The 11,786-nt window shown below is 43.8% G+C and overlaps 1 protein-coding gene across 2 annotated transcripts; it reads left to right on the forward strand.

Annotated features, from left to right (window-relative positions):
• Window positions 1-470: 470 nt before the first annotated feature.
• CNR1 (cannabinoid receptor 1 (brain)) lies at window positions 471-8,772 on the forward strand. 2 transcript variants are annotated; one of them, XM_009583518.1, is made up of 2 exons: window positions 471-559; window positions 6,091-8,772. In XM_009583518.1, exon 2 carries the CDS (start codon window positions 6,152-6,154, stop codon window positions 7,571-7,573), a length of 1,422 nt encoding a protein of 473 aa, XP_009581813.1. In that variant the 5' UTR covers window positions 471-559; window positions 6,091-6,151; the 3' UTR covers window positions 7,574-8,772. The 2 variants fall into 2 exon arrangements, with proteins under 2 accessions (XP_009581813.1, XP_009581812.1); XM_009583517.1 differs by lacking the exon at window positions 471-559 and having other exon boundaries at window positions 6,152-6,217; window positions 6,293-7,802.
• The last annotated feature ends 3,014 nt before the right edge of the window (window positions 8,773-11,786 follow it).

Here is an 11,786-nt window from a genome sequence, read left to right on the forward strand (position 1 = left end):
GTGGGAGACACATCCTTGGTTCCCTTAATTCAGAGAAAGGGCTTCCAGCTAAGCCTCTCACGGGCTCGGTGTGCACCCTAGTGCTTTTGTTTCCTGATGTTTAACTCTTGATCCAACGTGGAGCAACTCGAGCAGTTTAGAGACGAGCAGCAGGACGGAGAGGTTGCCACGCTCACCTGGCTCGCGGGAGAGCAAAGTTCGGGTCCTTCGCCTGCACCAAACGGAGCAGGACTTCAACCTCGCTTTTGAACCTCTCTGATTGTAGACACAGGTGTATGCCCTGGCTGTTTGAGGGAGAAGACACAGCCTCTTTTTCTCTGTGCCTGCACGTCACCTGTGCAAAAAACGGTACACACATCTCACCAACAAAACTTTGGAGGGAAGAAATAATGTTACTTCTTGTAAAAACATTGCTGGTCACTGATTAACGGTCTGTTTTCCCCATTGTTTTAGTTTCGTTGTTCAGATTGTCAGCTGCTGGATGCTGGGTGGTGTCATGTAGGGGCTGTTTGCCCCCAAATTAGAACAATCCAGTCCCTATCCTGCTAGTGTGTAAACGGTATGTTAATTAACATAAATAACCATGTAGCTGTGGTTTCTTGCTAATTAAGGTTCAGCTTGCCAAAGATACCATCATGTTACACAAGAACAAAATTTGGTTCAGTACTTGCATGCCCCAGTTTACCCCATAGCTGATAGTGCCTTGCTGTAACTAGAAGATAGCATCCCTCATTTGCTCCTCTCCTAGTGCCTGTGCTCCTTCCCCATTCCTCACACAGACAAAATTCACTGAAGTGAATGCAAGTTTTCCTGAATTAGGAGTGGCAGCGTATTTGCCATTTATAGCCTAGGAGTAGCACAGTGTTGGAGATGGAATAGTAAAACAGTAAATAGGATAGGGGTAACATTGCTTTCACATTCTCATCAACGTGTTTTTTTTCTTGCTCGGTGTTACTGAGTCTGAGAGTGCTATTTCTCAGACTGCACATTTCTTTCTCCAAGGCTTAGAAACCTTGTGCTGTCCTCAAAGCAGTATTGTTCATCGCCATATGGGATAAGGTAATTATTAGCCATATAAATTTTCATTTTATAGGACAGTTCTAATTCGTGGAGGCCAACAGTTACTATGGTCGATCTAATTTCTCTCACACTTTTTCAGCTGACTACACATGAGTATAAGTTACTGCTGTTTCTCCTGTGGTAGTACTTTGTGGACCCAGTTTGGTAGGAGTGCCGGTGTACTGGGCGCTATGCAAACTTACTGGAAGATAAAGCCCTCTGAAGGACTTACAAGCCTTACAATGTGTAAGCAAGGAGAATGCATTTAAATATTTTTGTGCATTCAAAAACTATGTTTCAATTATACCTACTTGTCCTTTAGCCTGTTCTTAATTAGCTGTGGGTATCATAGAAGAAATGTATAGACGTGGAGATCAAAATATTTTCTAAAATAGAAGCTAGAAAGCTTTGATTGTGGATTTCCCTTTCTTGTTTTGATTCCTTTTCTTGCCACGTCAACATTTCTGCAGTTATCAGTAGCATCATTGTATTGCTCATAATTACTTTCCGAGGAAGAACGCAAATATTCACTGTTTCTATTCAGGCTATTAAAATTGCTCTATCAATCATCCTGGTTTGAAAATTATAATAAATTCAGCCCTTTTTTTAGACAACGATAAAAACTTTCCAGCTCTCCCTCTCCCCCAGAACAGCAGGAGAGGATAGACAATAGCATTTTAATGAAGTCACGTTCTTGTTCCCTGAGTGAACTGGTCCTGTAGACCAACAAGAAGTCCAGGGGAGGTAGAATTCTCCCTGTTGTCTGAGGTGACTTACCAGCCTTTTACGTGTTATATATTTTATATTTTACCTAAGGGGTCTTTATATTCTGATAGCATCCAAGCTTCTTTTAAGGCTATATGTAACCACACAGCGGAGGGCAGTAGTAAGACTTGCCCCCTCAACTCCACTAATTCTTTCGCTTTGAGGGCAAAGCCTTACGAAGTTGTGTCTTCGACCTTCAGCTGATGTTTAACACCTCATATGTTTGAACCCCGGTAAAGCAGGCTGGAAAAAAAGGACTAGAGGAAGTTAAATCCAGGTCCCTGCAGACAGCTAAGCGGTGTGTTTGTAAAAGCCGCTCCATCTAGTGGCAGTCACTTTGCACAGCTGGTCTGGCAGTGCCCATCCACAGCCGCCGGCCGATGGGAGAAAAGTCTAAAATGGTGTTCAGCTATGGGTTTTCTGGGTTTGGTCTGCAAGATAAAAGATGCTTGAAATTTTTGTCTATTTTTAATCCTTATCCGTAATCATAATTCATTACTTACTGTGAATTGCTGCATGCAGTCATGGAAATACACCGAAAATTTTGAGTGCCGGCATCAGCATGGGGTCTTCCTCACCTTTAATCAATGTTTCAGTTGTTTTTGTTTTAAGCCGTTTTAAAATGAGTGAGGTAGTAGAGCTCATTTAAGGAAGGGACGAAGCCGAGAGCTTTGGAGACTCAGAGGCCCTGTTGGACAGGGCAGGGAGGCTCTCCCTCGCTGCCACCCTGCCCACGAGGGGAGCTTGCTGCGGGCACACGGCCGTCACCCCAGCCCCGTCCAGAGAGGAGGGATCTGTGCAGGGGACCCTCATCCACCAGGGAGGCTGTGAGAAGGCTCCCAGAGTGTTTCGTGTAGAGATGTTAATGGGTCTCGGGCAATGTGGGTTTGGGTTGCGTTGAAGCCAGCTGCACGGAGCAGTGTGGCCACGTGGAGTGCGGTGTCCCGTTCTTGGGGGCAGTGCCTCCTCGCCGTGCCAGGTTCGGACAGAAGAGCTGTGTGACAAAAATTTTGTGTGACACTGGCACGTCCACCTAACCAAACAAAAAGGCCAGGAACCAGACCACGGCTCCCACCATCAGCTTTTCAGTCTATGTCAAATCGTGCAACACCTCAGACTGTGACCTGGACTCTCTTGATAACCTCAGTGCTAAAGGTCCGGTCTTCTTTTCACTAGGCAGCCATGGAAAATCTCGCTGATGGCTTCAGCGCATTTCAGTATTGTAGCTTATAGCTGGGCAAACTAGTATCTAAATTAAAATAAACGAAATTCTAGTAAAGTGCAATTCCAGAGCAGGGAATGGCTGTTTTACTACAACTTTAATAAAAATCAACTACTACTTGAATAGGTGCATGCACACATACTCTTAGACATTTCCAATTATGATATTCCCAGCAGCAAACAAAAACAAAATTAATGTCAGCTGCATCCCCCAAAGCCTAAACTACACCACTAATGAACTCCCAAGTACTCTCAAAGAAAAGTCTCTTTGCAGAGACAATAAGGTGGAAATTACTGTAATAATCTCAATGTAAAAATACAGAGGGAAAAAAAATCATTGAAATTCAGAGTAAGATTTGCCTCTCCTGATCCCATTAACTATGTTGTTAGCATAGCATATGCAGGCATAGTGATATTGTCACATAACTCACTGCCACCTTCAAAAGAGCACGCAGGAATTTGTGTTCTTTCATTTGTATTTCAGACAGAGGTAGGGGTTGCACGGTGGCTTGCACCTTACTCTGAGGAAGTCTGTACTTAACATGACTCCAGCAGGGACCAGCTACCTCATAATAATTTGTTTGTCTGTCTAGCAGAAGTGCTCAGTTGCATATAATTTTTTAAGCTTTACTTAAACATAATCTTCTTGACATGGGGCTGTGGCTTTAATCATTAAAATGGTTGTCTTTTTTCTGTCAGGAATAAGCTGGAATAACAGAGAATACCACAGCCATCTTTACATGTTTATAGAAGTGCTTGATTTATTTAATATTTTTGGGGTAGTTTTCAAATGAATAACACATTCTTCACTTCTGGTTTTAAACTGGTATTATAATGCCAAGTTTAGAGTTGCCAGACTTCACCCAAAGCAGATTTGTCAGTCGTCAGCAGGGTCATCTTTGCAACATGTAACAACTGCAAATTCTACTAGGAACAGCTGTAAAGCACCTTCTGGATGAAAAGTATGTTACGTATTAGATTTTTGCTGTTCATTTTTAATGTGTGCTTCAGTGACATTTCCCTCCCTCACTGCTCAAACCCTCAAAATTCCTTAATATTGTCTGTCTGTCTAATAATTATATTGTTATTTGCTGAGCAACGATGTCTGCAAAAGCTGAGACAGCAAGCGTCTGTGTTGTGTGTTAGACTATCCTGGTAAGGGTTCTTTATACTCGCCCTTGTTTGCAGCACTGGAGTTGCAGTGTCTTCTGGAGGTCTAGGCTCCTATATTTCCTTTAACACTCAATGTCCAGGCCTGCTGAATTAAATGGAAAACTTTAATGAACCATGGAAAAAGTCTTGAGTGTTCAGATGCCATGTGTAAGTGCAGTATAAATACCTCATCAGCCAAATGATCTCTGCTTCTTTTGGAAATGCTCATGATTTCTTCTGTTTTTTAAGTAATGGTATTGTTGTAGAGATGAATCATTTTCTTCTTTCTTTTAGTTTTCATGGGAAAACTGAGCTGTGGTACCTGCTGTGCAACTCTTTAGGAGTTGAGATGATCAGTACTCTGGGTTTTGGCAGATAATCTCTCGTGGCCTTTCTGGCCGTTTGTTGTCAGTTGTGTAAAGTGAACAGGTTAAGTCAGTACAACCTATATATGGCATCTGGGATTTCTTGGGTGTCACAAACAATTTCCTCCATTCTAAAAGCATGAAGAAGCTTGGTTTTGCTCCTGTTGCTGATGTAATCATCGAGATGTCCCATAGCAGATGCAGAATAGCTGTAGCACACTGAAGCAATGATTCTGCCTCTTATTTACATTCAGACCACTCTCAGCCACTCTGGCGGTGGAAGGGGGCCCTAAAGCAGATGTTCAGTACATATTCAAGGCATGTTATATGGGCAAAGTTATATAAAGGAGCACAGCAGAAAAAGAGCTGTAAGACTTGTCTTACATGTTGATGCATGTAGGATGCTCAGATGCTGATGAGGCTGCTCTCCCAGGGGTATCCTGACCAGGAGTTACACCCTGCAGTTAATCACCATCCACAAGCAAAGGCAGGGCATGATGGGACTCGGAGACCTCTGGCTACCTGGGGATCTTCTGCTAGGCTTCTCGTTTCTGAAGGGGCAGAATGTTTTTGAGGGTGTCCCAATGGGACGAGTTACATTTCCATGCTTCTCACAGGAGCAGTGGCTCCTGGTGCGTTTTGCTTGGAGTTTTGGCCTGAGCTGCACTCTGACCCAAACTTGGTGTGATGTTTTTCTAGGCAAGCGCGAACTGCTCTGATGGGGGCTTCTGATCCACCCCGAATGGATCTTAGCAGTGTTGGTCATCTTTCCTGAAACTGTGGACAGGGCTGGGTAACAACCCACCTTCCACGTAGAGTCCAAACACCCCAGTTGCCTTGGTATGCTCAGCAGAAGGAAGGGAGGGAGTAATGAAGCTATATCCAGATCCCTGTATTTGTAGATGAAGCACCTTGCTAATAAATTTGCAATAACAAATTCAGGATGTTAGTAGACCTCAGATTGCTGTAACAGGGTAATGTGAATATATAGGCATACCGGGTGAACTGTGAAACTTAGAGTGCATGGCTCTTTCCCCATTCCCCCTCTGTTGTCAGGTTTTCAAAACTCTCGGTGCCTTTTGAAAGAAAAGCAGTGAAGGTGATGATTCAGTTTAATGCTGCTCCTGCAGTGGCACTTGGTATTATCTAAATGAAGCAAGCCCAAGGAATACTGGTCTGCAAGGTACTTTGCAATCAGAAGCCAAGTTCAGATCTAGAGAAAAATATCTTTCTGGTGGAGCAGCTTGGAAGCTTTTGATGAGAAATGAAAATTACTTTCCTGTGGAATACCCAATTCCCTGCGCCTCCGGTTTTCGCGTCACTTCTTAGTGTAATTCACTTTTAGTGAAATCCAGGTGATTTCTTCCTAAGAGCTCGACTCACCCTGATTCCCGCAGGTGGCAAAGGCTAGACCTGCACTGAATCCAAGAGAAAGGTTGATTTTGTTTGACACAGTTCAACTAAGTTGTTTGTGGAGTTGTTTGTCTCCCTGTTTATCTTAATGAAGTCTGATCTTTTCCCCTTCTAGGATTTCCTCCGATGCATTTTTCCCTCCCGCAAGTCTCTCTGAAACCAACAAGACTGGGGTTATGAAGTCAATCCTAGATGGCCTCGCAGATACAACTTTCCGAACAATCACAACAGATCTCCTTTACGTGGGCTCCAACGATATCCAGTACGAAGACATGAAAGGCGACATGGCATCCAAGCTGGGATACTACCCCCAGAAGTTTCCCCTCTCCTCCTTCAGGGGTGATCCTTTCCAAGAAAAAATGACTGCGGGAGATGATCCCCTGTTGAGCATTATTCCCTCAGATCAGGTCAACATCACAGAGTTTTACAACAAGTCCCTGTCCACGTTTAAGGATAATGAGGAGAACATACAGTGTGGGGAGAACTTCATGGATATGGAGTGCTTTATGATCCTGAACCCCAGCCAGCAGCTGGCCATTGCCGTGCTGTCGCTCACCCTGGGCACCTTCACGGTCCTAGAGAACCTCCTCGTCCTGTGTGTCATCCTCCACTCCCGAAGCCTCCGATGTAGACCCTCCTACCATTTCATCAGCAGCCTGGCTGTGGCCGACCTCCTGGGCAGCGTGATTTTTGTCTACAGTTTTGTGGATTTCCATGTTTTCCACCGCAAGGACAGCCCCAACGTCTTCTTGTTCAAACTGGGTGGAGTTACAGCCTCCTTCACCGCCTCCGTAGGTAGCCTTTTCCTCACGGCAATAGACCGGTACATATCTATACACAGGCCACTAGCTTACAAAAGGATTGTCACCCGACCAAAGGCTGTTGTAGCGTTTTGTGTGATGTGGACCATCGCTATTGTAATAGCCGTTCTTCCTCTGCTCGGCTGGAACTGCAAAAAGCTCAACTCTGTTTGTTCAGACATATTCCCTCTCATTGACGAGACGTACCTGATGTTCTGGATCGGGGTCACCAGCGTCCTCTTGCTGTTCATCGTCTATGCCTACATGTACATACTGTGGAAGGCTCACAGCCACGCGGTTCGCATGATTCAGCGGGGCACGCAGAAAAGCATAATCATTCAGTCTACGGAGGATGGTAAGGTACAGATCACTAGGCCCGATCAAACTCGTATGGACATCAGGTTAGCCAAAACCTTGGTCCTTATCTTAGTCGTTTTAATCATATGCTGGGGCCCTCTCCTCGCCATCATGGTGTACGATGTCTTTGGAAAAATGAACAAGCTCATCAAGACTGTCTTTGCCTTCTGTAGCATGCTCTGTTTGCTCAATTCAACAGTGAATCCCATCATCTACGCTCTGAGGAGCAAGGACTTGCGACACGCCTTCCGCAGCATGTTCCCCACCTGCGAAGGAACCGCGCAGCCCCTCGATAACAGCATGGAGTCTGACTGCCAGCACAAACACGCCAACAACGCGGGGAACGTGCACAGGGCTGCCGAGAGCTGCATTAAGAGCACAGTTAAGATTGCCAAAGTTACCATGTCTGTCTCCACAGACACGACTGCTGAAGCGTTGTAAGTCAGAGACTTCTCAGCAGTGTGAGAAAAGGAGTTAGTTTAAAAAAAAAAAAAAATCAACAACAGAGAAAACCAAACCCGTGGCTTAACGTGTTTGTACCCTCCTGTAATATTTTTTTGGTTTGTCATTGTAAGCTGGGTGATGATTGTGTTAAGAGCATTACCATCAGCCTGTTCTTCAGGTTTTGCAATTAGGGATTCAAGCTAAATTTTCAAAAGTTTTTTTCTCAAAAAGCGTTTACTGAATAATAGTAAGTTTCCTGAAAGAGCACAGAGAAAATACCAGGTTAGCAACGGTTCCTTTTGGGGGCATGAAGAAAAATTGTGAAACCTAATTGAAAACTAATGCATCCTAAACCAATACCATCAAATAAGAGAAGAAGCCTTGTAATCATGCTGTTCATTTCAATGTGAAGTGTATTTCATGTCTGTAAGTAATAGGAGCTTTTGATTTTTTCCAAAAGCGGCAGTGCTGAGTTTTAGAGGTTTTGTAAAACGTGTCGTGTCCCGTGAATTGTATGCTGTGTTATTGTGTTATTGATATTTGTCTGATTAAACAAAGTGATAAGGTAGACTTCCGTGGAAATAATGTGAAACGTGATATGTAAACCCCATTGAAAACACTTACTGTATTTGAAGAATTCCTATGAGCTATTTTGGAAATTTTACACTTCCAGTGGTCTTCTGTGGACTTAGAGGAGAGGCTTTGTGTTCTTCTACTAAAATTATTTCCCCACTACCTTTTACTTTCACATGCATACGAGAGTAACAGCAACAAAGGAATAGAGGAGGAATGTAAGAGAGGAATGCACTGGTTCAGACTTCTACATACCACTGCGTTTATACAGAAGGACGTTTATGGTTGTACAGACTATCGCCCTGCTCTTGGGCGTTGCGTGAATACGAACACTGAAAGGCGAAGGTCCCGGATATTGGCTCCTTTAACGGGCAACTGGTTTTAAGCCACGTGCTGGTGCTGGACCACTGAAGACAGCATGTGTCAGACTCAGTGTGCGATGTTATCACTGTGCAGTCGATGTATACTTGAAGTGTGTCGCATTCCTGTATCCCAGGTTTAAGCAGATTCAGAGCCTGAGATGCCAAACTCCCATCTTCACTAAAAGAGGAGGAAATATTGTCAGACTTAGACATTTTCTTATTGTGTGAGCGTGTATATAAATAAATATCTATGTGTGTGTACGTGTGTGTGCGTGTGTGTGTGTGTAAGTACACTAATCAGTGTGAGTCATGGTAGCATAAGATAGGTCACTATGACCAAATGTAAACTGTACTTCTTGTTGCACGCTTTGCACACGAATTCTGTTTCTAAAATTGAGTTCTTCCAACTGATTACTGATGAAAGTACCATATCAAGAACATCCCGATCCACTCTGAGAGGTGTATCCGCGTGTCAGAGAAAGCAACCTTTCAGTTGTACTTGAGAATGTGGGGAAACAAGAGGCAGAGCATGGCATGAGCCCGCACTGACAACTGCAGTGGCTGTCGATGGTGTTCCTGAAAACTGAGAAAGCCAGAAATAAATGGTTATTTGTTTTAAGACCGTCAGCATTCAAATCTGATTGCTTGAAATGAGGTGAGTCTCACTGTGAAATCAGGATACAGATGACAAGGTTTGACACCATCGGCTTCGAGGACAGAGAACTTACTGATTGTTTCTGCAGGCTGGGACTTTCGCACGGAGCATGTTACCGGATAGTCTTTGAGGCATGGATATTCTGTAATTCCATTCTGAATCAGAAGGTATGGGGTCCTCTTCTCTGCTGCCTTGCTTTTTTGCACCGTTTCCTCACCCTTCTTCTGGATGATTTCTGCCAAAATAGCTGCAAAGGCAGCTTAGCCCATTAGCTGCCTGGCGCTTGCCGCAAGAGGGGCGACTCCCTCCCTGGCAGCGGGCGAGTGGAGCCAAACCCGTGCTGCCCCGCCGCCCGCCCTCGGGGTTATGTAGGGCAAGAGCAGGGCGGCAAAGGTCTCTGGCCGCCGTGGTGTCCCCATGGTGTCTCTGATATCTCAGTGCGGGCCAGAGCAGCCGGAGGTGCAAACGGCCCAGCCAATTTCAGCCGGTGGCTCTGCGGGGGTGAACGTGGCTCCAAGTTCAGGCTTGGTGAGGGGCGGCACATTTTAAAGGTCTCATCAGGCGAGGTGCTGAGCAGCAGCTGGAAGTCACAGGGGTACTTTCCTCCTCCGCTCCCCTCCCCTGCAGCTTAGCTGGGTGGTAGGACAGGGCGCCACGCTCTCGAGGGGGCCGCGGCAGTCAGCCGAAACCGGCGGATTGCAGAGGATTCCCGGAGGACATGCAGGTCCTCCTTCTGAAAGACCTTTCTCATATCTAGGTGTAGTCCATCCTAAAGCAGTCCTCTTGGAGGAGGGGGAGGGAAAGCCCATTTGAAATGTAAAGGTATTTTAAGAGCCATTTTTGAAACTGTCTTGTGAATGAAATGCAAACTTCGTGGACTTTCGTTGTGCATTCAAGTTCTAAATTTTACATGATAAATCATGGGACAATGGGGCTGTCTTGGCACTTAACTTGGTGCTTACTGATATAATAAGAAATAGCATCCTGTGAAATGTTACCGTCTATCAGCAGTATCTTCATTTGCATAATGAGTTTTTCTAAAGCTCTGGGAACTGTGTCGGTTCACTTAGAACCATTTATTAAGAGGTGGCAACGATTAAAGTACTAAGTAGAACTACCCTTTCGTTAGAAAAATCTGCTGCCGTTCCAAGATAAGATGTACTTAAACTTCAGCTTTAGATATTCCTGATTTGCAGTTGCCTACCTTCACTTAGTGATAGCACAGCCAAACGATACTGTGTTCCACGGCCACCCACACCGTCATCATCAACCAGCCGACGATAGTTGCAGTTACGTATACGTACCACCTCCAAGTGTCGCGTATCTACCGAGAAGACCATCTATGTCACATGCGTGCAGCGTTAGATTCTCAACAGTCTAATTGTATATTTGTATAATATAATCTCCTCGATGCTGTGCAATCACTATCCACATCTTCTTGCACTGGCCTTTTGATGAAAACTTTAGTGTGTCTCTTGTGAGATAGACAGCGCATTTTACCTGCTGTTATTGGGCTGAATGTATGTAAATAAGTGAAAAATAAAAAAAGAAGTCATCTGTACAAGCAGTGGCCTAAAAAGTCTGTAATTGTAGACTAGGACAATTGTTGAAGTTGCTGTGACATCTCAAATACTACCTTTGAATAAACTGTTTACAGGGTCTCTTTGGATGCTGTTTCATAGTGAAAGGAAAATCTTGCCTTGTGATAATATGAGATGAAGAAATTGGATTACCTGAGCTTTTTATTTCCAGTGTTTCAAAGTGGAGAACATAACTCTTTACTGTCTGTAAATCTAACATTATTACTTCCTCTTAGAAGAATATTGTATCATTAGATGTTTGTTTGAGCTGGTAACATCCTTGCAACTGCTGCAATATTTTTCATTAGCAACCTGTATAATAGTTTGTACACAAGTACTGGTCAGATTGTCATGACAAGTAGCTTTGACCATTTACCTACCAGTAGCAGAATAGTATTTCTGTAAGATTTCCAGTGTATTCCTACCATATCATATTTTATTTCTATAATGTAATTAAACTGTTATTTATTCAAGGAGAAAAAGTATTGCTCTACTTTTTTTGTTTTCCAAATTTTGCGGTAACTGAGGAAGCCACGTGATGATGCTGCCTCATCCCACAATCTGGTGCTCTACGTTTTGTTTATAAGTTTGTCTGTCAGATTCTGAAACAACTGCTTAAACAGGTTGTCAAGCTCTGTGGGTTTTAATTGTACGTTGATATGTTTGAAGGAGGAGGTAGATTATATATTTTATATTTGTGTATTCAGTACTATGGAGACGAGAGAAATGACAGAGTTAAAACTGAATCTCCTGTTTCGTTATGTAGGCAATTTCCCCTTTCCTCTGTATTAGCCAAAATGCAATAAATCTCTTTTGCCTTCCTCAGATGCATATGTTTGCACAGAGATGTCACATTAAGACAAACCCATATACTTCAGAAAAACAAACCACAAAAGAGCAGAAGAAAGAAATACAAACTAAAATAGTGCTGCCAACAGCAACGTCAACCTAAATTAGTTATTGGTGGATGTAAATGTAATCAAAGTCTTGAGACAAACAAAAAGTTAGTCTAGTTTTGGCCAGACTTGGGGGGCGGGGGG

This window comes from Fulmarus glacialis, unplaced genomic scaffold (assembly GCF_000690835.1).
Source record: "Fulmarus glacialis isolate BGI_N327 unplaced genomic scaffold, ASM69083v1 scaffold48458, whole genome shotgun sequence".
Taxonomy (NCBI): Eukaryota; Metazoa; Chordata; class Aves; order Procellariiformes; family Procellariidae; genus Fulmarus; species Fulmarus glacialis.